Genomic DNA, 27397 nt, shown 5'->3' with positions numbered 1-27397 from the left:
TCTTGGGACCTGACTCTAGTGCTCATGGCACTCCCTCTGGGCCCATTTGAGCCTTTGTAGATGGTTGAGATGAAGTTCCTTTCAATGAAAAAGAAGACTTTGCTCCTGCTGGTATTGGCCTCCATCAAGAGGGTAGAGGACCTGCATGCATTTTCGGTCAACAATTCGTGCCTAGAGTTTGGGCCAGCTGATTCCCAGGTAACCCTGAGGCCTCGGCCCGGCTATGTGCCCAAGGTTCCCGCTACTCCCTTCAGGGATCAGCTGGTGAACCTCCAAGCGCTGCCCTCGGAGGAGTCAGACCCAGCCCTAGTTTTGCTCTGTCCTGTCCGAGCCTTAAGGTGCTACGTTGACCGGATGCAAAGCTTCAGGACCTCAGACTAGCTCTTTGTCTGTCACGGAGGCCGCCTTAAGGTGCTACGTAGACCAGACGCAAAGCTTCAGGACCTCAGACCAGCTCTTGTCTGTCACAGAGGCTGGCAGAAGGGGAATGCCATCTCTAAGCAGAGGATGGCCCACTGGATAGTGGACGCCATCACCCTGGCTTATCAGGCACAGGGTGCACCCTGCTCGTTCAGGTTGCGAGCTCACTCAACTAGAAGTGTTGCATCCTCCTGGGAGCTGGCTCGTGGCGCCTCGCTGGCGGATATCTGTAGAGCTGTGGGCTGGGCGACCCCTAACACATTCGCTAGATTCTATAGCCTTCGTGTGGAGCCGGTATCCTCCTGTGTTTTCACCTCAAATGGGTAGAAGCACTGAGAGGCCCCGGCTTCGGGTCGGCTTGCAAAAACCACTCCAGAGAGTTCATATAGTAGACCCTGTTGAGTTCCTCCGTCCCCTCGGCAGCCAGACGTGGCGGAGCATCCGGCGCCAGGCCTTCACTCGTTGAATCCTCGAGAACCGGTAGAAGGCTGGGTTTCATATGTAAGACCTAAGTGGATCCCATATGTGTAAAGTCCACGGTATAGCCTTGAGCCCGTGTTTCCCCGGCAGACTTCTGCCATTCCAAGAGGGTTAAAATCACCTTCATTCTTCCATATGCACCTAAGGAATGCCCATATGTGTACTGCTTCCGAAACCTCCTCCGGGAAGGTTGGAGCTTCCGTAACGTCCCTGTTCCAAGTAGAGGGATGCAATAATCGCATGCCAATGTGCATTAGCTTGTTTAGTTTACACTCGAAACGGATTGGTCTCTCTAAGCGAGATCCCAATTTCGTCGGTCATCCGACGTGGTGTCTCCGTTCCCTCCTTCAGGGAACGAGGGTTACCATACGTAACCGAGACGTTTTATTTATTTATTTAATTTTTCATTAATTAATTCATTAATTTTAAAGGTGACACATGAAAATGAGGACTTTTTCCATGTTTAAGTGCTATAATCGGGTCCCCAGTGCATCTACCATCCCAGAAAATGTGAAAAAGAACAACCCAGTAATTTTTTTGATAAGCCTTTCTCTGCAAGCTTGAAAAAAAAAATGAGTCGCTCAGATTTCGCTCCCCCCGTGATGTGGTAAGGGGATCTTATTATAATATTACTACCCCTTAAAGGGATAGTTCACCCAAAAATGAAAATTCTGTCATTAATTACTCACCCTCATGTCGTTCAAAACCCGTAAAACCTTTGTTCATCTTCAGAACACAAATTAAGATATTTTTGATGAAATCCTAGAGCTTTCTGACCCTCCATAGACAGCAACACAACTGAAATGTTGCCAGGCCCAGAAACGTAGTAAGGACTTTGGTAAAACAGTCCATGCGACATCAGTGGTTCAACCGCAATTTTACAAAGCTACGAGAACAATTTTTGTGCGAAAAGAAAACAAAAATAATGACTTTATTCAACAATTCTACTCCTTCGCGTCACCCTGGTGCCATTATGGAGAGTATCACGATGCATGCGTTGTTTACAAACGTGCACACATGCGTTGTGAACCTCTCCATAATGGCGCCCTCGGGTGATGCGAAAGAGGAGAATTCAAGAATACAGGTATTTGTATTTATTAAGCACCGATAAACACAACAGCAGTTGACCATAGTGCTGTACAAATAAAATAAAAACCAGTAAAAAGAATAACATCAGTAAACTCAAAAGATAATTTAACATACAAAGTTTAAAAAGCCAAGGTAAGAAAATAAGATTTAAATTTGTTTTAAACTCATAGACATAATTTGAAGCTTTCACAGATAAAGAAAGGTTATTCCATAGCCTCTGTACAACTATTGCAAATAGTAAAAGGTAGATAGTATGTTTTTTAGCTGGATGTTGTCTTTACAATCAATAATCACGTCTTTGCATTCGACCAAACTGATCTAACAAAGCAAACTTGCAGTGCTACGTTCGCAATTCAAACAATGCTTTGGAAAAAGAATAATTTATTTGTTATTTGTATGGTCTGGTTATACGGCGTATGCCTGCAAATACAGGACAAACTGATGCCTTAAATACAGGACGATTCCGTATTATACAGAACGGTTGGCAACCCTATATAAAATGCAAAAGAGAATTGACTCGGGGGACCCCTAGTGTTCGGTGCCCTGGGCTGCAGCCCATGTTGCCCTAGGATGCCCTGTATGCATGTTTTAACATAAACTTGTGTGTATCTGACAGTTCAAGCGCAATAAGACACAAAAGAGAGCTTAGTTTAGTACTCACATGCCATGTGACCGCCGTTTCTGTGTGCGTGCTTTGGAGAAAACCCTTTATCAGAAGTTTAAACTAATATGGTTTAAAACTCATAAATTCAGCGTGATAGACATGGTAATTAAAACCAAACAGATGTTTTTTAGGAGAGTATCTGACATATCAGCTGTAAAGGAAAAGGGGGAAAATGGGGCGGGGAGCAGCAGCTCATTTGCATTTAAAGAGACATGCACGAAAACATTGTGTTTCTACTTCCACTCAAAATAGGCATTTTCAAAATTATATAATAAATTATCTGTGGGGTATTTTGATATGAAACTTCACAGACAATTCTGGGGACACCTGAGACTTTACATACATATTGTAAAAAAAACGACACAATATGTCTCCTTTAAACACAGGGAATCCTGATGTTTAACAAGCTTAAAATTTTCCAAATGATAGTAACAGTGTTGTATTCTCAGTAATGCCTACGCTACAAAACACTGTATAATCTTAGACAGTTAGTGTTATGGTGCTGCAGACACTGCCTATTTTGATACCCAATTTTGACAGGTGTTACAAGGTTGCAATACAGAGAATAATATGCCCGATAAATGAGAGCTGTTTCTCCTACATTCTATGAACACAAAACAAATAATTTAAGACTGAATTGTACCAATTCAGCAGAAAGAGGAGGATTAATTCTGACAGACTACATTTGGGAAAAGCATTTGCATTTTACACTCTGTTGAAGTCATCCAGACAAGCCGGTTGCTATGACAACCATGCAGGGATTCTGCCGCTACCATGGCGAGAGAATGGCTTCTCTAATTGGTTTCCACAGCAGCTTGTCTAATGGTTCTACACAGCAGGATATTTAAATGTTTTCCACTAGCAAAGACTCATGGGCAAAAAATAGCTCCTCACTGGACAAGATATCATATATATCATTTTCAATTTTGAATAATATTGTCTTACAGTAAATGCATAAAATGTAGACTTACTATCAGCCATTCAACAGCTTTATACTCAGAACTGCTCTGAAGTAGATAGTCTGAAAATGTATCAAATATACAATATAGAATCCAAAACTTTAATTGTAAAAGGATTTGACATTTTTCACCTTATGAGTTTCAACTACTTAGTAGAGGGTAAAATCTAGGTCTAGTGTATGACAGAGCAGAGAATAATATAATATAATATAATACAATATAATATAATATAGTAACATTTGTTAATGTTTTTAAAAGAAGTCTCTTCTGCTCACCAAGGCTGCATTTATTTTATCCAAAATACAACAAAAACAGCAATAATGTTTTCAGCATCATTACTCCAGTCTTCAGTGTCACATGATCTTTCAGAAATCATTCTAATATGCTGATTTGCTGCTTAAGAAACATTTCTGGTTATTATCAATGTTGAAAAAAGTTGTATACATTTTTTTCCGGATTCTTTGAAGAATAGAACGTTCAAAAGAATAGCATTTATCTGAAATGGAAAGCTTTTATACTAGGGTATACTAATAGTAGCTTTTTAAAGCTTTTTGCAGTGTAGACGGAACTAGTCACACTCTGATCCTATATATATCTGACAAATTTGTCTCTTAGCAACAAACATCTATGTAGCTAACAACTTTTTGAATCATGGTGGTTTTATATGTTGATTTAGTACACTGTTAACTCAGGCTTTTTCATCTAATGATTAAAATGTGTATTCTCATTGTAAATAGACAGACACTTTAATACTGTGCTAACTTTCGATGTTAACTATATCGGAGTCTGGGACAAATAATCTAAATGTTTTTTCAGTGATTTACGTCTACCAGAGTAGATTGCTCTTGATTACAATCTCAGATTTTCCATTACTGCCAGCCAACACTTTAATTACTGGTTTCAATATGAACCCACTGGTCAGATACGAAGAGGAAAGATGTTGTGCAGTACAGCTGTGTACAGAAACATGAGTGATTGCACACTTTGTTTAGAGATTGACTTGCCTTTAAAGGCTCTGCCAACCCTCACTCACCCTATGAACTTATCTCATGTTTAATATAGATTTTAAACTACGTGAAGTATACAGGACAGTTGTTTATGTGAATTGTACATTTGATAAAATGAGGTATAAACTTTTGAACGGCAGTCTAGGATCAGTAAGGTTTTTTATGTTTTTTAAAGAAGTTTCTTATGCACATCAAGGCTGTATCTATTTGATCAAAAAGATAGAAAAAAATTTAATTTTGTGAAATATTATTGCAATTTAAAATAACAGTTTTCTGTTTTAATGTACTTTAAAATATAATTTATTCCTGTGAAGCAAAGCTGAATTTTCAGCATCATTACTCCAGACTTCAGTGTCACGTGATCCTTCAGAAATCATTCTAATATGCTGATTTATTATCAGTGCTGGAAACGGTTGTGCAGCTTCATATTTTTGGGACCTGTGATACTTTTTTTAGAATTCTTTGATGAATAAAAAAGTTAAAAAGAACAGTGTTTATTCAAAATAGAAATGTTGTGTCACAATCTACACTACTATTCAAATGTTTGAGGTCAGTAAATTTGTTCTTTCATTTTCTTTTTTTTTTTAAAGAAATTATACTTTTATTCAGCAAGGATGTGTTAAATGGATAAAAAAATATAGTAAAAAGTGACATATTGTTAGAAAAGATTTCTAGTTTGAATAAATGCTGTTCTTTTTAACTTTCATTCATCAAAGAATCAAAGAAAACCGGTTCCACAAAAATGAATGAACAGTTTCCAGCACTGATAATAAATCAGCATATTAGAATGATTTCTGAAAGATCATGTGACACTGAAGACTGGAGAAATGCCTGATGAAAATTCAGCACTGCATCACAGAAATAAACTATAAAGAATATTAAAATAGGAACCCAATTTTTTAAATTGCAATAATATTTCACAATATTACAGTTTTTTTCTGTATTTTTGATCAAATAAATACAGCCTTGATGAGCATAAAAGACTCCATTAAAAAACATAAACAATGTTACCGATCCCAAACTTTGAAGGGCAGTGCAGATATAATATTTTTGAAAGTGAATTTCTGTATTGCCACAAGTGCTGATGATAAAATGCCATTGCGCATTTCCAACACCTCAATGACACACTTTCAATTGAAAGTTTTACTTTAAAGTACGTTTTAAATGATATTTTTCATAATCTTTTGACATGCTTTAAAGAAGTTCACTTATTTTCATGTGTCGACTAATGTACTAAAGCATATGTAAAGCCCTTGATTGTCGTTAAATTGTATATAAATACAATATTGTATTTATGCATGAATAAAATTTATTAAATTACAGATGCAAATAACGTAATTAGGTGTCTGAAAACATATTAAGTCTAATGTACATCCTCATTTAGACAGCTAGGTAAGTGAGTTTAATATAGAAAGAGTGCTGGAATGACAGAAAATGCATTCATTCTAATGGGATTTTGCATCTGTATAATGTGTGTGTGTAGATGGCAGCCCTGCCGATGCAATCATCACGGCCCCTGCATTCAGAGGCAGGAGACCCCTGAGGAGTGTGAGCGAGACCAGGCTGACAAGATTGGCCCTGACTGTCTGTGTGTGTGTGTGTGTGTGTGTGTGTGTGTGTGTAACCCAAAAGAAGAGTCATGTGATGGCCTAGCCTGAGTTCACACATGTATATAAACCACCACAAATGCATCCTTTAAATGTGTGTCAGACTAGGAAACAAAGGTTTATTGAAAGTTTTTTTCCCCCAGAACCTTGCTTCTTTGCTGTATGTTGATGCTACGTAAAGCTGAAGATTATATATCATATATGTATATTTTGGAAAAAGAGACCAGGATATTACCCTGACAGCTAACTAATACTGTCCACATCTGCTATGGGAAGAGTTACTGTTGCTATTATGCACTTATTATTAACTAGTTTAATGGAGCCAGCCAATAATAGCCCAAAGTGTGTAGGAATGAGGGCATCTTAATGCAGTGTTTTCCAGGCCATGGTTCATTTGCATTCTTGGATGCATGCTTGCATTTATTTCTTGACAAGCAATGCACTTGCATATGTTTTTGTTTGTATATACATGTAGGTTTGGCTTTTTTTGGCACAGAAAAGGTTTTGCTCCATGTTAAGTTTAAACTCTGGAGGAAGACACAGCGTTTGCAGAGTAGACTGCTTTCCTATGCAGGTATCGCTCTGCAACTGCTGCCTGTGTTGGTGACGCGTGATGTTAAGTTAACATGACAGAAGCACATAAAGTCTGCCCCCATTCCACGCGGTTCCCCGCGGCTCAGCACGAGCCTTTAAAGGGGCAGCGCTGAGACAGCCTGAGACCTCTCGACAGAGCCGCCTTAAAACAGCACAAGGACTGGTTAATGTGCAGTGTGTGAGAATGAAACCCTGATCGCGTGGACTGATGCTTACAAAGAATGAATTATGGAAAACAGGTATTGCTTGTCAAGGAATAATTTAAAAAAAAAGCTTTAATGAAACAGTTGTTTAGGTTTTGCTCCATGTTAAGTTTAAACTCTGGAGGAAGACACAGCGTTTGCAGAGTAGACTGCTTTCCTATGCAGGTACAGCACAGCTCTGCAACTGCTGCCTGTGTTGGTGACGCGTGATGTTAAGTTAACATGACAGAAGCACATAAAGTCTGCCCCCATTCCACGCGGTTCCCCGCGGCTCAGCACGAGCCTTTAAAGGGGCAGCGCTGAGACAGCCTGAGACCTCTCGACAGAGCTGCCTTAAAACAGCACAAGGACTGGTTAATGTGCAGTGTGTGAGAATGAAACCCTGATCGCGTGGACTGATGCTTACAAAGAATGAATTATGGAAAACAGGTATTGCTTGTCAAGGAATAATTAAAAAAAAAAGCTTTAATGAAACAGTTGTTTAATTTGGCTATTGCTACAAATATACCCCAGCGACTTAAGACTGCTTTTGTGCTCCAGGGTCACATATTATTTCTTTCTTTTGATTTTCGAGTGACGTATGACCCACAAATGTTCTTTTACTTGTATTTGATTCATTGCAAGCATTTAAATGTGGCCACTCCGAAGCGGAGCGAGTCCAGAGGTGTAACGACTTCCGCAGTCACTTCCTTCACTACTACTGACTACTGACTGGGTACTTCGCCCACACCGAGCTGGATCGCTTTTTGCCACATGACAACCCTGTTGCTGTGGTAACAACATGTGCCTTGGGGATAGTGCTTTTGTTTCAGACACACTGTTTCTTCTTCTCTTATATTGCTTTTTTTGTCTTTGATAAATAATCCCTCAAATAATCAAATCTTAAGTAGATCATGTCTGTTTTTTATGATAAAACACCATATGAGTCTAAAGTTAGAATCACATTATATTCCGATTAGTTTTATTGAGCTATAGCTCCACCTTGAGATGAGATCAGAGACAGAGGGATAATGCAGCATCAGCTTTTGAAATAATTGTAGGTACTGATAAACTGTCTAACTCATATGAATATGGCAAAGTGCCCAATGTTTTCAGTGTAGTCACTTTTATTTATATAGCACTTTATATGATGTAGATTGCTTCAAAGCAGCTTTACGGTATTAAACAGGACAATTATTGTTTGGCCAGTTTTGAAATTAAATGATAAATTCTTACTTCTGAAGTCAACGTGAATCAGTAATTGAAGCTCATTTTACTTTGATAACATGATAGACCACAAGATGTTACCATTCACGCATTTGGCAGCATCCCAAACCACATTGAACTTTGACACAGAACTCCTGAAAAATAAACGCCGACCTTTAACCCAGAAAAATGAATGTACACAATGACATCCATCCACACCTGTATTAATCAGCTTCAATGGAATCTCAATTATTCATGCAGGCTGATGTCTGATGCAATCTTTTGATGAATTCAGTTCATGTACAATTCATGAAGACGTTATTGTAGAGTTATCATTATAAACAAAACTCCTTGTCGTTTGTGTCAGTATAGGTTTCACATTTAGAGACTCATGTTCTTGTTTAGTTGAATCTATTGTGATTTATGTTACACAGTAATTGTGGATTACATATTTATTACTATGTAAAAAACAAAACAAGAACAATATTTTCATAAGGCTTCAGGGCAACAGTTTACACTTTTCTTAATGATTGAATGAGTAGAGGTGAAGATGCATCATGTCAGGTTTTATTTAAATCATATTGACTTCCATTGGTCCTCACATGTCTCATGGCTTGCCAATTTCAATTATGCAAAAACTGTGAATGAGGCATGAGAGCTGTGGCTGAGGTGAATATTTTTAAAGGGTCATATGATGTTGCTAAAAAGAACATTATTTTTATGTATTTGGTGTAATGAAATGTTTATGCGGTTTAAGGTTAAAAAAACACATTATTTTCCACATACTGTACATTATTGTTATCTATGCCCCGCCTTTCTATGCCTCGATTTTTACAAAGCTCATCGGTCTGAAAAGCGAGGTGTGCTCTGATTGGCCAGCTATCCAGTGCGTTGTGATTGGCCGAATACCTCAAGTGTGTGACGGAAATGTTACGCCCCTCACCATACTGTGATGCCATGTCCGGCCGGAGCGACGAGACAAAAGCATTAAAACCCATTATAAACGAGGCATTTGTTGCATCCAGTGGGGACATAATTACGGATTATAATGACTTATACTGTATTTTTATGCTTTGCATCGCGCCGCGTAAACATAAAACCATGTCTGCATTAAACTCGCGTTTGAATCATCAGTGGCAAATCCTTTCATTATAAAAAAACGTACTTACAGGCTGTGAGTCAGAACAGCCGGCATTGTAGTCTACTCTTCCAGGATCAGGAAACAGTCCTCCATAAAATGCGCTGCACACATCTGAATATTTGGGTTGAACTGTTCTGGAACAGTGTTGTAAATGCAACTTAACCACTGATTTCTAGTCGTGTCCTCTTTTGGAAGGCCAAACAAAGTAGTTTCGCTTTTACAACGAAACACACAGCATCTTCACGACATGGCAGCGGCGGCAACAATACTACAGCGAGAATAAAAGTGTCTTTCTTTGCGTGAACATTTGGGCAGTTATGCAAATCTTCCCACACAGTGACGTAGACATGTGGGGGCGTGTTAGAACAATGCATTTTAGGAGGGAGTGGACGAGTCTTAACTTTTATAAAGAATATCTCTTTGGGTTTGAGACTTTAGTTTTTGCAACTTTAGGGATCTTATCTATGCACAAACAGCTTGTAACACCCCAAAGAGAAAGAAAAACTTGAAATCGCATCATATGACCCCTTTAATGAATAACAACTTTGTGTTGTTACTAAATCGCTATATGAATTCTAAAGACTTGAAATACAGTGCATTTATCATATGGACTACCGTAATGATACTTTTATCGTTTGAGGCTCTTTACTCCTTCCTTCACTATAGGCTTCCTTGTATGGAAAACTGCAGCATGAACATGAAAAACAAAGCATTTTTAGATAAACTATTCCATTAGACAATCCTTTATGACCGCTCACTGACCTGTGACTATGTTCTCTGAGAGAACATTGACTTGCACCTCGACCGAGTGTTTGGAGGTGTAGGTAATCTCAGCACTGACGTGGGCTACTTCACCGATGAACACTGGGTGCAGGAAGTCTGTGCGTTCCACCCGGGCCAGAGCAGCTACACAGCGGTCCTATTTGCCAAAAGTAATTGATATTTAATTGCACTTTATGCATTACTAGTATACCAGGATACTACAGCTCAGTAGCTGCATATACAGTATATTTGAACTGTGTGTACATTGTGCTACATTTATGCTTTTGCAGAGCCCTCTACTGGCTACACAGGACAATGGACATTTTTAAGCAGAAGGCATGCATGAATCAGGGTCAAAGACAAAATATATACACAATATTTTAAAGGTTTAAGTATTTTTATACTACTGTGACATAAATAATTCAAATAATATATATATTTTTTCACATTACAGTAATGAGCAAAATATTGTTTTGAATAAATGTAATGAGAATCTGTGGTAAAAAAAGCAAATGAAAATGGACTTAAAATGCCCATGTTTATTTTTTTCCCCTTCATATTTAGCAGTAAAATATAACAGTTCAGTTTTTGACAGGTTAGGTGAGTTTCATCTATCACTTATTAAATCTATCAGAATGTTCAGTTACATCTTTATCATGTTCATCTGTTCTAGAAAAACACAACACACTTTATATATATAAAACGATGGAGGTTCCAGTGTTAAAAGCCTTGTTTTCCGGACCGTAAGACTAAAACTCACCCCGTTTTGGGTATTGCAGTGGCGTGTGCCAATGATGCATCCCGCTTCCTCAATCATCTTTAGGATAGTCCCGCCATGAACATTGCCAACAATATTGGCATCATCAGGACGCATGATCCTGAAATATTAAAGAAAAAAAACTTTGCATATAATCACCAGGTTTTATAGGGATGCATGATATAGTGTATTTATAACCATATTCAGTATTGGCCATATAGACCGACATTTTGTATATTTTAAATCCCTAAGTATACGTTTTTAACTTATCTTTCTCACCTATGTTAAACGACTAAGTGCTCACAAATCATCAAAAAAAAATCCCACTTTATATTAGGTGGCCTTAACCACTATGTACTCACATTTAAATTGATACAATGCACTTATTGTGTACATAAATGTTTTTACATTTTACCTCTTTAAAAAGAAAAAAAAATACTTGCATGTTTACATCTGTAATTAATTTCTGTAATTACATTTATAATTGCACTGTTGACCCATCCCTTACACCTTAACCCACCCTTAAACCTAGCCATACCACCAAACCTGTCCTTAACCACCCGTATCCCACCTCAATAACAGCAAATGTGTTTTGGGTTACACTTTAGTTAAAGGTGTCAATGTAATTACACATTTAACTACTGAGTAATATTAATTAACTACATGTACTTACTACTTGGTTAGGTTAGGATTAGGGTTACGTATACGTGCATGTAATTATGCTTCATTTATTGTTATTATAATAGTAAATACATGTCATGTGTAACAAAGACACCTTAAAATAGGCCTAGTCAAGTCACCATTATTTATATATAGTGCTTTTTACAATGCAGATTGTGTCAAAGCAGCTTTACAGTATTAAACAGGGAAATGGTGTGCAAAATAAATAATATAAATAATAATAATAAGTGTAAAATAAAGTGTTACCATGTTTTGCTATACAATATTGACACAATAAATACATTGTATCTATTTTTTTGTATGTAAGTACATATAGTGATTAAGGCCATCTAATATAAAGTGGGACCAAACTATACTATCGCGTTAATTTCATATACATAGGTCACACTGACACAAGATCCATATAATGTCAGTTGACTTGACCATAAGAATGACTATAGCCAGTAATAATATTTATATTAGTTCATGTCCTTAAATTCGATTGGCTGAGAGCAGCGTTTCCAGAGTGCTGATACTTATTCTAGCAGTACTGGAATTTTTTGCTGTTTGTATCACTCAGCTTTTTTGTCTAATGGTATCATAAATGAAAACAGACATGATTACATACACGACCAGTTTGGTGAGAAATTTTGAACTGACATGTCATAACAAACTTCTCCTAAAACCACCATGAAACAACAAACTACTAATTCGCTGAATTATTTTCTTGAACATACAAAGCAATGTCAAACACAATGTTACAAACACACAAATCCAAAAGTTTGGAACAATATAAGGATGTGTGTCTATGAATGAAAAGTATGAAATTAAGAGTCTGTCTAAAAGAGTACGATAACGTGTTCGTTAGACAACTCTACCTGCTGAGCTCATGAGACGCCATGACTCCTTAAAAGTTAGACGACAGAGACTTGAGAAGTTCCCAACACAACAGTGAGTGCATCCGCAACAGGGACAGTCTTTCAGTCATTTCCTCCATCACTGCACACGTATCACTTATGACTCAGACTCCACCCACTTTCCTTCAAATTCTGCAGGCCTTCAGTCCACACAGTTTTGCCTTGAATATGTAAGGCTCTAGAACACACAGAATGTTCACTAAAATGAACAGAACTAATAGTCTAACACCTGTTACTCAAATGAGTTCAGCTTTTCTAGGAAAATTCTTGAAAATAAAGTCACAGTTCAAAGGGGGAAAAACACAATCTGGCTTCAATTTCTTTAGGTAAAATAATAACATTAAGTTTTGATTTTGGGGTTAGATAATAATAATAATAATAACTCATTACATTTATATAGCGCTTTTCTAGGCACTCAAAGCGCTTTACATTGTCAGGGGGTATCTCCTCATCCACCACCAGTTGTAAGCTATCCCAATATATTCTTGATTCACTCCGCAACAGAACAGACATGGAGCACAAAAGACCCACTTTGATTTAAATAAAGATCACTTCCAATCTGTCAAGTGATGAACAGCTGAGGCCAAAATCTTTTGCTCATATTTATTGTATTTATTTGAAATCCTACATTAGGGGAAAGTTACTTTTAAAAGTAATGCATTACAATATTGCGTTACTTCCTAAAAAAGTAACTAATTACGTTACTAGTTACGTTACTTTTGCGTTACTTTTTAAATCTGGGCCGGGCTTGCTTGTTTCCTTTTAATATAAAAAGTTCTATTTTTGGCAAATATAAAAGCCCTTTCACACCAAAAGCCTCAGGCTGAAGGAAAAGTAAATTCACATCTGTACAGTCGAACGCAGAAGAAGAAAGTTCAACACTCTTCAGCAATTAAAAAAGAAAAAGAAATGTTAGCTTATCTTGTGTAATTTTTGCTGATTAGTACGGTTGAATTGGATCATCGAAGGTCAGCAGCAAATTGGTTAATAAAATGGGATTAAATACATAAAGGATATTTCTATTAATTAACATATTTAATTATTGCAGCCTTGCGCCATATTCTGAGTTGCTTTTAACTGTTTTTATACATTTTGAGGAAAACTAAATCTGTTTTTTTGTGGGGTTTTTTGTGAGTGAGATGAATTAAAGCATGTTCACATTTATTCTAGAACTAAAGTAACATCTTACTCCCGATTTCTCTCAACATGGGGACAGGAGAGCATTCAGTCAATAAATGGGGAAAAATGGGTGGGGGGTAACTCCGATATTTAAAAAAGTAATGCGTTACTTTACTAGTTACTTGAAAAAAGTAATCTGATTACGTAACTTGCGTTACTTGTAATGCGTTACCCCCAACACTGTACATCATAACATCAGATATACAGTTTTTTTACACATAAGCATATGTAAAAAGAGTTGTGGTAGAGATTTAACAGAGCTGTCTGTCAGTTTACAAGACAACTATTAGAGTGTTACCCCCAACACTGTACATCATAACATCAGATATACAGTTTTTTTTACACATAAGCATATGTAAAAAGAGTTGTGGTAGAGATTTAACAGAGCTGTCTGTCAGTTTACAAGACAACTATTAGAGGTGGATGTGGTGGTGCCCTGAAACGTTAAAAAGGCCTACTGGTTGGTACAAGTTAAAAACAATCGTCTTGTCTAAATCTCTGTACAGCTGTATTTTGTAAAACGTACTAATTAAATAACTATTAAAGTCTCTCGTTGTTGTTATTGCTATTGCCCATACCTATGCTTGCTGAAGCACAAAGTTAGTGTTGTCACGTGAAAGCTGTTTCTTTTCTCAGCGCTGATCGGGACGGACCAATCACAGTCGCTTGGTGTTAGCAGCAGCTCAAGTTATGTTACCATAGCGGATTTTCATTTGTAAATCAGGTACCAGTCACCGGAATCAACTCAGTTAAACGACTGTTTAGCATCAGAATGTTTCCTGCAGAAGAACAGACCTCGATGTAGTGTTCCGCGCTCGGGCCACCCAGTTTTGTTTCCACAGATGCTGGAGGAGCTGGTTCTGTCTCAGCGCCATTATTAGCTAGTAACATGTAAGTCAAGATCTGCAGATTTACGCAAAGTCGCAAACACACCGACAAGAACAAACACAGACAAGAGTCTCACGAAATGTTCACGTGGTTAACTCCATGGTGTCATTTGCCACTTACAAGCACAAGAGGGCAGTATCTTGAGCATTGAAAAACAAGAGCATTCTGCGCTAGCCATGCTGTTTTAACCAACATTTAATCCTGAAACAAAGCGATTAACAAATGAGCGCAAAAATCCATGCTAAGAAAATATCACGCAGACAGCCGGTTTCATTTTCTACTTTTTATTCACCCCGTTATTACAGGATCCTCTTCTCTAAACTATCGTAACCGAATCTAATATACGCTATTTAAGCCTTGAATTATATAAATTATGCCCTGACGACCTACTGTACATAGCCTCGCGCTCCTGTCAATGCTCTGCATCAGCATCACTGTTGAGGTCATCACATACGATGTGACCGCGCGCGATTAATAGAATGGGATTAAATACATAAAGCATATTTGTGTTGTTTAACATTTCATTATTGCAGGTTTGCGTCATATTCTGAGTTGCATTATTTTTATTCATTTTGAGGAATACTGAATCTGTGTTTGTTTTTGTGAGTGAGATGAATTAATGCATATTCATATTTATTTTAGAACTACAGTAACATCTGATTTCTCTCAACATGGGAACAGGAGAGCTGTTAATCAATAAATTGGAAAAAAAACGTAACTTGCGTTACTTATTTGAAAAAGTAACTCAGATATTCTCTTGTAAATTAAAAAGTAATGCGTTACTTTACTAGTTACTTGAAAAAAGTAATCTGATTACGTAACTCGCGTTACTTGTAATGAGTTACCCCCAACACTGGTAGTTATACCATTGCAACCACAAATGAACCATGGTTTTGCTACACTAACCATAGTTTAACCATGGTATTTGTAGTTAAATTGTGGTTATACGAACAGCAATCAATACGCCAAAAAACATGGTTAATTATAGGTGATTATAGGCCTATAGAGCATCACCACGCTATACCACACATCTGTATTCATTTGCGCGCCCAAATCCATGGCATTGTTATGTTTGATAGTAAGCCCGCGTTTCTCCATTGTGCATATGCGCGCTATAGCTCTGTTATTTTCATTTGTTCAGAGAGAATAACGCAAGGAAACCAGCTGGGTAGCCTACAACTTTTATTATAAAAAGTAGCATAACACATAAGTGTATCAACATAAATGTAGTAGCACAACACATAAATGTATAAACAGGGAAATAAATAGCACCTCTCCTAAAATAGAGATTTCAGTGAACAACAACACAGAGTGCTTACATTTAAATCATCTGCACCAACCCAGAATACTAAAGTATGAAGTGCAAATATCTTACAATTATCAACCCTTGGGGTTTTACTTAGGCGTTTTCAAGAGCCACCGACGATTTAACCCGCAGAAGGGCGTAAATCTAACCACGTTATGTACAGGTTACGCGCAGGATCTTTATGAAAACTAAACGATTTGAACGGGTCTGTGCCATTACTATACAGTACACTGGACTGGAAAACCAAGTATACAATACTCACACGTGATTTGATGACACCTATTCATCAAATTTAAAAAAACTGCAAGAGACTACGCAGTTTGCAAATATATACAATTGCATTAAAAGATCATAACAGCAGTCAATTTTACGGTAGGTCTACCAAGGTCTCCAGACTTTGGCATCGGTGATCAGTGGCACAGGCTGAGGTCGACTGGGAATCGCAGCGTCGCTTTTTTCCGGGGTTACGATTCTTGAGCTGCTAGATTTCAAATTCAGGAGTCTTTGTTGGATTTGTGTCATCATTCTGGAGCTCTGTGCACAACAGTTCTGGCAGGCTGGGGTCTTGGGCATCACTGAATGCTCGATGAACTCGTTGATGCGATTGCGGGTTTCTGCGTCGAGGCCGGTTTGCGGAAGGCGCGCTGGAACGCGCTGGAGGCAAGCTGCGTACCCCTCTTTAAAGCTATCGGCGCTATCTGTAAACAGAAATATACATACAACTTAGTTTGCTTCGAAGCTATTTTACATCAGACGACCATAATATGAGATGAAATGGAAAAGGTATCCGAAGAAAACGGACCTTTAGACGGAATGGATTGAATATCAGTCAGGAATCTGACGGTCATCTCCAAAATATCAGCTTTCTCCAGTTTAGAGTAACGGCGATTCTGAAATGAAAAACAGGCAACGGTAAGAACAAACGTAAAACGCACGAGCACTTCATACAGACTATCCAAAAACAGCGTGTTTATTCTATGAAAAGAACTTACATCTTTGCCTGTGAGAGGGAGAATGAGCGCTTTTAATCGACTGAGGCTCTCGTTGATGCGCGCTCGTCGTTTTTTTTCCAGTAAGGGTTTTAAAGTTCTTCTCAGTTCGTTTGCTTCTTTTCTCATGGCCACGGTGCGGGGCGCATAAGTCAGAGCAGATACAGCAGTGGCGTTAGGAGTCATGTTGAGCTTGCTGAGAGTAGAGGTCGTCTGTGCAGAACTGAGGTTGCGCGCAGGGTTTATATTCCTGTCCGGCGCGTCATGGAAACGCCCCCACGCCTCAGACAACTCCTCTGCTCAAATAACTTTAGACTGAAGAACAAAAGGACGCGTCTGTAGCGTGTATAAATTATACTCGTCTCTAAATCAATTTTTTATAAACCAACATATATTGGTTTATATCCGATGTATTTTATTTTTTGCTCATTCCAAACCTTTTTTTTGACAGTCAGTTTATACACTACTATAGTTTATCAATTGAATGTTTTTACACTACTGTAGTTTATTTAAATGTATTATTTTACTAATTTAGCCAAACTTAAGATATATTAACGCATATTGAATAGCCATTCTCCACGTCTGCTTTTCACCACTGAACACAGAATAAAAGAAAAGTCTGAAAACTGTGTTGGAACAATTTGCATCTATCATTTAATGTTATACCACAACGTCAATATTTTTATTATTATTATTCTTTCAAATAAATGCTGGAGAAGAAAGCATGTTAATGAAAAGAAGAGGGATGCTGGTGACGCATTAAGGACACGGCGTTGGGATCCAGTTTAGGGCGGGATAAGCATTTATAATTTAAATTAAACAGACAGATTCCCAAGCCACGCCGTTTTAACGTAACATCTGTCTGTAAATTGTGATGAACAATAGTTGTTGTTTTTTTCCTCTTATGATGACGGGTTTTACACCTGTACCTCGGGCGTTTATGGGGAGGGGCTGAGTGCACTCGTCCCCCAGCAGACCGACAATCTGCCATGCAAACCAATATGTGAGCACTGCATTCAACAAACACTGTTTGAATGTATAGCGTTTGTGTTTACACATAGAATCCACATTAATTTGTTTGCTTTACATTATGGCAATATGGGACGCGAACTACGCAAAAACCCATGTACGTTCGCGTACGCATGTCAGTTGTATGGGATACTTTGTGTTGAACTTTTGTTTAACTGCATGAAAACGCAAAAGGACGTTTGAGCATTGATAGGTTGTCAAATATTTTCAGCTAGGGGTCCTCGGAGCCCCAAGGGATCCACGCGTCCAGCACGCGTCATGGAGAGGTCTCCAGATGGCCTCTACCAACCCCCTTTAATGATGCTGTAACTTGTGCCCCACATCTTTCCTGAAGTTCCTAGTCTTTCGTTGTTTTTTAAAAGCATTTTTTTGGCGTCGTTGACCCATCTGCATGCGCCACGCCAATGGTTTTGAATTACAAATAGTCAAACAAAAGGGATTCAGTTATTTTACGCGCAGACGTGTCACCGTCGCTTCCATATATTATTGAACATCTTTGGTGAATATAAAAGCACCATTAATATCCTGTTGTTTGAGACGCGTCTTGTAGCAGAATTTATAACAGATGTAGCAATATTATGTAAATTAATGCAGAACGTGTGCAAAATAAACCAAAGACTGAAGGATTAATGATAATAACCGGGAATGAAAAACATATCAACATATTTAAAATGCATACGTTTTTGAAACTATTGATATGCAGTTTCTTTTTTGTATATATATATTTTTTCACTATTGTTTTATGCGCTGTAAGCGAATGATAAACTGAACACAAGGGAGCGTCAGAGTGCGATGTCGTTTTGGTAATCAGTACGTGCCCTGCACGCGCCCAGTTCCCCCGTGGGTCCTTTATTTAGGGAGCGTGTCAGCCAATGTTTCACTTAAGATGCGTTCAGTTACAACTCTTTTTGTTCCTTTTTGAATTTTAGCTTGGGTGCCCCATCTGTGCCTTCATCTAGCGTACACTCACACAGAGACCTTTTGTCTAAACTCATTCCGGTACGTGGGAACAAGGTAGTTTCAAGGAGCAAATTCGAGTAAGATGAGCCTATAGCTAGATGCACAAAACCCTGCTCGAAAACCCTTTGAATTGGAGTGGGGGAGGTTACTAATGACGGTTAACGATATTTAGCATTTTAAGACTCTATTCTTACTTATTCATTAGTTGGTCTTTGTCTATCAGAATTTCTGGCACATATAGATAATTGCTCACTGATCTTATTCCATCAACACTGACTGCTGATTTTATATAGAATTGGTTTAAAGTTGTTCCAAACTTGTATGAATTTATTTCTGCTGGTGAACACAAAATAAGACATTGTGAAGAATGTGGCTAACCAAACAGCTGAGCTGATGGTCCCCCTTGACTTCCAGAGTATTTTTTTCCCATACTATAAGTAAAGAGCATAGGAATAAGAAGCTTAAAAAGGCATCTATATTAGTGAAATAGTTTATGTTATATAGTAATGCATATTATACTAAATGTACAGTGCCCTCCACTAATATTGGCGCCCTTGGTAAATATGAGCAAAGGCGGCTGTGAAAATAAATCTGCATCGCTTTATCCTTTTGATCTTTCATTAAAGCAAAATCACAAAATGCTAACCTATTATTGAAGTAAAGCAACAGAAAGTGGGGAGGAAATCTCATAATAAATGGTTTTCTCTAGTTCTCGTTGGGCATAATTATTGGCACCCAATTATTGCAACGTCCTTTTCCCAAGATAACATGAGTCTGAGTTTTCTCCTATAATGCTTGATGAGTTTGGAGAACACCTGACAAGAGATCAGAGACCATTCCTTCATCCAGAATCTCTCCAGATCCTTCAGACTCACAGCTCCATGTTGGTGCTTCTCCTCTTTAGTTCACCACACTCATTTTCTATAGGGTTCAGGTTGGAGGACTGGGACGGCCATGGCAGAAGCTTCATTTTGTGCTCAGTGACCCATTTTTGTGTTGATTTTAATGTTTGTTTTGGATCATTGCCCTGATGGAAGGTTGTCCAACCCATTATATGATTTCTAGGAGAGACAGCCAGGTTTAGACTTTTTTTTATCTGTTGGTATTTGCTAGAATCCATGATACCATGCATTTTAACAAGATGTCAAGGACCTCCAGCAGAAAAGCAGGCCCACAGCATTAAAGTATATTAAAACGTGGACATGGGGTACTTTTTTATCCCTGTTTACACCAAACAGAGCTGTGAGATCCTTGGAGAGTCTTTAGCCACTCAAACTCTCCTCCTCACCGTGCATTAGGGCGATATAGACACACGTCCTCTTCCAGGAAGATTTTTCAACATCTTTCGTTAACTGGAACTTATTAATTATTGCCTTGATGATGGAAATGGGGATTTTCAATGCTTTAGCTATATTTCTTATAGCCAATTCTTTCCATTTTGTGAAGCTCAACAATCTTGTTCTGCACATCAGAACTATATTCTTTGGTTTTACTTCTTGTGATGATTAAGGGAATTTGACCTTTGTTTTCCCTTGACTCAAATGAAGGTGTAGAACCATCTCCAGGATGATCAGAAGAAATGGACAGCACCTGCGTTAAATATATGAGTGTCACAGCAAAGGGTCTGAATACTTAGGACCATGTGATATTTCAGTTTTTCTTTTTTAATAAATCTGCAAAAATGTCAACAATTCTGTGTTTTTCTGTCAATATGGGGTGCTGTGTGTACATTAATGAGGAAAAAAATGAACTTAAATGATTTTAGCAAATGGCTGCAATATAACAAAGAGTGAAAAATTTAAGGGGGTCTGAATACTTTCCGTACCCACTGTATAATCCTGTGGAACAGGAAGTCATGGCTGGAAAATTTTATGCTCCTAGTCACCCTGGTGTGCTAAAATAAAATGTAAATATGGATGGGAATATACTTACTCATAAGAATTTCAAGGGGTGACAAATTATAATTGTGGTCAACATGCATTGGAGAAAAACATTTATTTCATAATGTGAGTTTCCCCGCACTCTTGATTGTTTTAATGATAGGTTAGAATGTTGTGAATTTTTTTGAACGAAAGATCAAAAGTATAAAGCAATGCAGATTTATTTTCACAGCCGCCTTTGCTCACATTTACCAAGGGCGCCAATATTAGTGGAGGGCACTGTATATTATTACATTATACATTTAAATGAACTTTATATTAGTCTATATAATACTATTCAGTATTGCTATTTACTAATTCAAATGCTTTTATCAACATAAATGGTGATGGGAAATGTAAGCCAGCCAGTCCTTTCTTAACCTGTGGTCAAAACTAAGATTTGTGTTTTTCTGGTACAACCAAATTTTATTTGACCAATTCAGCAGGTTCACTCTTGAATGATTCACTTCATTTTCTGTCTGCATTCACTGTCTGCCTCAACTTTATTTTCTTTTGTGTATAAGCTACACGTGTTACAGCAGTTTTGACATTATCAACGCCTTATACCATTTGTGACCCTGGACCAGAAAACTAGTCATAAGGGTAAATGTTTTGAAATTCAGATTTATACATAATCTGAAAGCTGAATAAATGAGCTTTCCGTTGATGTATGGTTTGTTAGGACAATATTTGGTGGAGATACAACTATTTGAAAATCTGGAATCTGAGGGTGCAAAAAAATCAAAATATTGAGAAAATTGCCTTTAAAATTGTCCAAATAAAGTTCTGAGCAATGCATATTACTGCATATTAATGCATATTATTAAGTTTTGATATATTTACGGTAGGAAATTTACAAAATATCTTCATGGAACATGATCTTTACTTAATATCCTAATGATTTTTGGCATAAAAGAAAAACGATAATTTTGACCCATGCAATGTATTTTTGGCTATTGCTAAAAATATACCCAAGCGACTTAAGTGTTACGGGGCTGACGAGACGTGAGACTTGCAGATCCATTCGCAGAGCTTTTTTATTGTAGAAGACAGAGACGTGGTCATACAGCAGGCATGGGTCAGATAATGGCAGACAGGTATATGGTGGGCAAAACACAAGAATAGTCCTAGGGCTAGCGCAGGTCGACGATCGGCAGACAGAATCAAAAGGGGCAAGACAAAAGGGGTGAATCCAGGGAACCAGGCGAAGATCAGAAACCGAGAAGACTGAGGCTAAGGCTAAGGCTAAGGCTAAGGCAAATGACTAGGGCTAAGGCTAATGACTAATGACTAGGGCTAAGGCTAAGGCTAATGACTAGGGCTAAGGCTAAGGCAATGACAAGGGCTCCGTAAGGTAGCTATCTCTAGGAGAGTGATAAACGCTGAAACAATACTCGGCAGCGGGAAGGGATCAGAGTGAGTGTTAAATAGTGAGGGAGTGATATGAAACAGCTGGGTGCAATCAGTGTAAACAGGTGTGTGCAATTCGTGCTGAGTGCAATCAGTGCAATGCATGATGGGAAATGTAGTCCGGGGTGCTATGCAACAGTTTGTGTAGTGCGAGAGTCAATGAAATGGAAAGTTCATGGACCGGATTCGTGACATTAAGACTGGTTTTGTGCTCCAAGGTCACATTTTAGAAAATTATAATCTTTCAACCTTCGGTCTGGTTAAAACTGTTAAAACAAAGTTTCTGAGATTGTATAAATGTTTGTAGCGTTAAGATTTTTTTTAAATATAGTAACACTACATTAGGGAACACTATTCATTATTAACTAGTTGCTTATTAGCATGCATATTTGTAGGGGGAATTATAGTTAAACCCTATAGAGAGACCAATATGCTCAGTGAAGACCAGGAGTCAATATGGAATCATCTGACATAATTTCTGCAGGTTTTGATAGGTTAACAGTATAATTTTAGCAACATCCAACATGGTGGATGTTTGCATTTAAAACCTGTTAAATGGTTAACGGTAAACTCCCCTATTATATACGGTGAAAAACTGTATTGGAAATTACATGTATTGGACATTAATTTTACGGTAGTATACCGTTTTTGGAAGTGAAAAATACCATATAATTTACAGTGAATAACCGTAAATTGACATTCCCAGAATTCCCTGCGTTACATTTCAAATTTGATGTTTTTTTGTTGAAATAACTATGTTTCTTCTTAGTTTTTTTCTTATCAGTTTTGTATATTAGGGTTGTGTGTTACACCTAATGCTGTTAAATGAATGTTTATTGCATTATTTCAGTTTCATGTGTGTTACCGTGATGGTGTTTAGTGTCTGTGTGAATGACGTTGTGCACCTTCTAGATATGTTATTATTTAAAAGCTGCTTGTGATGGGCTTTGGTTCATCATGTGACTTTCTCATCACCACCTGCATTTGGTGGTTATCAGTGTATTACAAAGGTACAAAACAGATTTCAGTACTTCAATAGGTTGGTATATTAACATTATATCAGTGGCTTTGAAATGTGCACTGTGTTTTTGTAGGTTAAAATAAAAGAGCATGTGTAAAAGGCCATGAATGTAATGATGTAAATGTAGCTATACTGCCCAATAATTACTCATTGTTTGCACTTCATGGACTGTTGTTCCTTATTGTTAGATATAAGACGGAATAGGATAATTGGTGCGTTTACACAGTTAAAGATATTATTTTAAATTCAAGACTTGTAGATATATTGTATACCAGGGTTCCTCAATTAGTTTTCGCCGAGGGCCGAATTCTGCCAACAATACCAAGCCAAGGGCCACTGACTTATATATGTATGTATGTATAATTGTTATTATTATTACAATTATTATATTACTGTTGCTTTTGTTAAAATAATCACAGATGGTCACAAGATGAATATTCAGATTTTTTCCCCCCAGTAGTCTGTTTTATTCAAACAGTTATGAACATTTTTGCATTAGATAGCTACAGAAGCACTTGAATATTAAAAACAAATGAACAAACAAAAAATCTGGATCTCCGTGTCTACCATGCTGTCCACTTTCCCTAATTGCAGATTCAGTTATTAGATTTGTCAGTATTAATATTTTTATGCTTAGAGTTTTTTTTGTGGGGGGGGGGGGGGCAACCCGTAACACCGTGTGTCCCAACCAGACACGACGCGATAAAAAGTATCTTTTCCATGTAGTTTTTGTCCTAACCACCGCGACAGCGACACGAACAACATACAACATACGGCAGGAACAACATACAAAATATGACAGTGATAATCTCAGGTAATTATTATGTGCTTTATTCAATGTTAAAAGTGTCTAATGTGAGTTTGAATATTATTTTGCGTTATCTTTATAGCCATAGTGAAAGCAACAATAGATATTTTACCTCAGATCTTGAAAATAAAGCAAACTTGTATGTTAAAACTGTGAACTCACTGCGAACCAACGCGTGTATTGCATAACAAAGATATCACTCACTCAGAACTGTTCAGTCCATTCACATTTGAATCATCTATTTTCCGTGTCCACTTTTCTTTTCTACACACCCGTGTTTTTGCTGTCACATCGTATCTACACTGGACGCGACAAAGCATTGCAAATCATTTGAACGTTGTGTCAGTATGTCAGAACGTTATAAATAGAACGAGTCAGCAGTTTCCTGTCGGGGATTTGTCGTGTCGCGCCGCGTCCAAGACAGCATCACTGATTATAATGAGTTCTATTGTATTTTATTGCGTCGCGCCGCGCCGCACGGCTCGTGTCCAGTGTAGACACGATGTAAGTTAATGTAGCTTTCTGATGCTGTGTTTGAATCTTCATGCCACATTATTTGAAATTAGCGGAGGCCAACCTTTTTTCTCTCACGGGCCCGGATGTGGCCCGCGGGTTGCCTATTGAGGAACCCTGTTGTATACTGTTACAGAAGAGGCTCCCATACCGCCTCCTCCGCACAACCAGAGGGAACCTTCTCCCGAATATTGACTGTGTCCCATTTGGACTTCGTTTCCCATCATCCCTCATACCTGGGACTGACCACACCCACACACCTGCATCTGACCACACCCACAATATATATATATATATATATATATATATTTACTGTATATATAGACCTCCTACCTGTTCTCTGGACTCTGCCTTGCCTCTACTGTTGCTGTTGCTGCTGATCAACCCAGTATTGTCTGACTACTACTCTATAATAAAGCTGCACATGGATCCAAACTCTTCTGACTCCTCACAACATATACATGTAGTATAAATTTGCCTGGACTTATATTATAGAATTTTATTCATGTAATTTAAAGCTTTAACTAGTTGCTTATTAGCATGTCTATTATTAGCATTTTGGCTGTTTATTAGTACTTATAAAGCATTTATTCTACATGACCAAATTCTACATCCCTAATCCTACCCAATACCTAAGCTTAACAACTACTTTACTATTAATAAGCAGAAAATTAGGTGTTTATTGAGGCAAAAATTGTAGTTAATGGTTTGTTAATAGAGAGAACTGGACCTTAAAATAAAGTGTGACTGCTTTATCATACCACAATTTGAATCTGAAGATAAATTCACCCATATTTCAACAGTGAGTTCTGCATCTTTAGTCTGACAGTAATGAGCTTTTGCTTGGATTTAGCTTTTTTGTCCACATTTCTGCCCAAAGATGATCAGGAGTCATAATGGGTTATAGTCTGAGCATGAAATGGTGGACATACTCAGCCTTTGTCATCTTGTTGATACTGTGCATGCCAAACAATTTCCAATATGAATCGTTTTGAATATGTGTTTCTCATAACATTGAATTGTGAGATTTTGAAATAAATATAGCACCAGTTCTTCATAATTCATTAAAATAATAAAATTGAAACAAAAAGGAGTCCAATCTATGAAAAGGCAGAGTTGAATGTTGTTTGCATCTCTATATTTCCTCACGCTGCATGCCAGATGGCTTGTATATGTTTTTTGAAAGGGCTGACCATATGTTGAAGATTTGTTTCTGTTTTTCCAAGCCTGAAATTGCTTCATGGTACCAATTTCAGGAGCAATTTCAATTTGCCAAGAGACAGAATATTCATTTCCAAAAGTGTTTTCCCCTGTTAATACATAATGTCATGTCATTTAGTATTTCTTTATTTAGTTCCTCATATCGTGCCGTTACTTCTTCATGTATAGAGGGATGATGAATCATCTGTCTAAATTATTAACTTTGATCCTTTTTACAGAGTCTTAACCCTGTTAACTCTTAACAGTTAACTGTTACATGTTAGTTTGAATCATTTTTGATGAAAGGTTCTCAGTAAGTACATTCTGCCAGTTTGGTATAAACTTGGTGTACTTGTCCATTTTCTGGTTTCATTGTCATACTATGATGTATTACAGTATTTTTTTCAACTGCTTACAGACTTTTTCGAAACTTTGCCTCTTTTTTTCAAAACTTTGCTCACAAATCCAAGAATTGCACACACAAAATGCAAAATGCCTCACATCTCTTGTAAAATGAAGCACTGCATTCAAAAGATCACAAACACATCTCAAAAGCAAACATTTGCAAACACCTTTGCCATAATATTAATTCCTGTTAGATTTTTGTGTTACATAGAGAATTGTGTGTTGTGTTTTGCAAAAAGTGTTTTTATGAAATTGAAAACTGAGTCAACGGCCAACAATTAGTGTATGGTTTTGCAGATTTGGTGTGTGGTTCTGCTGTTTGAGTGTCAGGTTTCAGAAATTGTATGACAAGTAAATATTTAGTGTGTAAGCAGTTGAAAAAAAAAACTTTAAGACAATGGTTAATGTTGTGGTGTTCTAATTCTATGTGTTCTCTTAAAAGTTTTCAGTAGTCACTTGTAAACATTGCATTTGACATAAATTCAAGCTTCATTATATAAATTCTGAAAAACAAAAAAATCCCCCAATTGCTTACTCTTCTTCTACAGACATGCATTTCGTGCGGAGACGACAGAGTATATCACAAAGAACAATCTTTATTTATCCAAATAAAGACTCACAGGCAGGAACACACACGTAGCACAGGGGAATAGACGTTAGACACCGGTCAGGAAACAAGGGGCAGAACACACTTTAAATACTGAACTAAACGAGGGGTACTAGACGAGACACACCTGAATCAAATGAACACAATAAGAACACGGGAGAAACTGGATCACGGGGAGCGCAACAAAAGACAGCAACATAGGGGCAGTCCATGGGCGTGACAAACTCATTGTCCTCTATTCTCTTAGCTTCACTCGACCCAAGCATTTCAATAAGCAAACCCAACCCCCTCCCTCAAGAGGATCAGCAGCTACTCACCAAAACCTATATGCAACAATAAAAATCCCCTAAACAGCTAGGTCTTTATTTCCTTTTTAACATATTTAACATAGACAATCTATTGAAATACTATGGACAGATTCTGACACGAATCTCTTTTGCATTGGTCAATTCTTTTTTAACTATCATGAAAAATATTTTCTTAACCAATTTCACTTCTATGTGGTTCTGTGATGTGTCAGGAGCTTATAGTAACCATAAGCAATATGAGGTAATAATGTTCTTTTCCATCAGTTTGTTTAACGTTATATGTTATTTTCAGCCAATTTAAATAAGAAGTTTCATCTGTAAAACTTTGAATGTTCCATATAACATAATTTTATATATATATATATATATATATATTTTTTTTTTTTTTTTTTTTTTTTTTTACATCTTCC

At 37.5% G+C, this 27397-nt stretch overlaps 2 protein-coding genes across 4 annotated transcripts in view; both read right to left on the bottom strand.

The window, feature by feature from the left end:
* acot7 (acyl-CoA thioesterase 7) overlaps nucleotides 1–14578 on the bottom strand; it is a 67883-nt gene extending 53305 nt beyond the window's left edge. For 2 of the 3 annotated variants that reach the window (XM_016286296.1, XM_016286297.1), the window contains exons 1-3: nucleotides 14420–14578; nucleotides 10872–10989; nucleotides 10112–10268 (exon numbers count right to left, since the gene is read on the bottom strand). In XM_016286296.1, coding sequence (XP_016141782.1) covers nucleotides 10112–10268; nucleotides 10872–10989; nucleotides 14420–14499 — 355 coding nt within the window. In that variant the 5' untranslated portion in view covers nucleotides 14500–14578. Of the gene's footprint in view, nucleotides 1–10111; nucleotides 10269–10871; nucleotides 10990–12406; nucleotides 12517–14419 lie in introns of those variants that run through there. The other variant, XM_016286298.1, reaches the window with a different exon arrangement.
* A 1582-nt stretch (nucleotides 14579–16160) lies between these two features.
* hes2.2 (hes family bHLH transcription factor 2, tandem duplicate 2) lies at nucleotides 16161–17000 on the bottom strand. Its single transcript, XM_016286332.1, has 3 exons — nucleotides 16811–17000; nucleotides 16621–16708; nucleotides 16161–16516 (listed from the first exon to the last, which is right to left on the bottom strand). Exons 1-3 carry the CDS (start codon nucleotides 16991–16993, stop codon nucleotides 16197–16199), a joined length of 591 nt encoding a protein of 196 aa, XP_016141818.1. The 5' UTR covers nucleotides 16994–17000; the 3' UTR covers nucleotides 16161–16196.
* Between the last annotated feature and the right edge of the window lie 10397 nt (nucleotides 17001–27397).

This window comes from Sinocyclocheilus grahami, unplaced genomic scaffold (genome assembly GCF_001515645.1).
Source record: "Sinocyclocheilus grahami isolate Dianchi unplaced genomic scaffold, SAMN03320097.WGS_v1.1 scaffold208.1, whole genome shotgun sequence".
NCBI lineage: Eukaryota > Metazoa > Chordata > Actinopteri > Cypriniformes > Cyprinidae > Sinocyclocheilus > Sinocyclocheilus grahami.
The sequence above is the reverse complement of the archived record's forward strand: the minus strand, read 5'-3'. Positions and strand labels throughout refer to the sequence as shown.

What these genes read in the sequence shown, in the direction of transcription:
- hes2.2 (XM_016286332.1), bottom strand. Translation starts at nt 16,993, where the DNA reads ATGACTCCTAACGCCACTGCTGTATCTGCTCTGACTTATGCGCCCCGC. An exon ending in TCCCTCTCACAGGCAAAGAT is followed by an intron (nt 16,709 to 16,810) that starts GTAAGTTCTTTT and finishes TTTTCATTTCAG; the next exon opens with AATCGCCGTTACTCTAAACT. An exon ending in TCAATCCATTCCGTCTAAAG is followed by an intron (nt 16,517 to 16,620) that starts GTCCGTTTTCTT and finishes TTCTGTTTACAG; the next exon opens with ATAGCGCCGATAGCTTTAAA.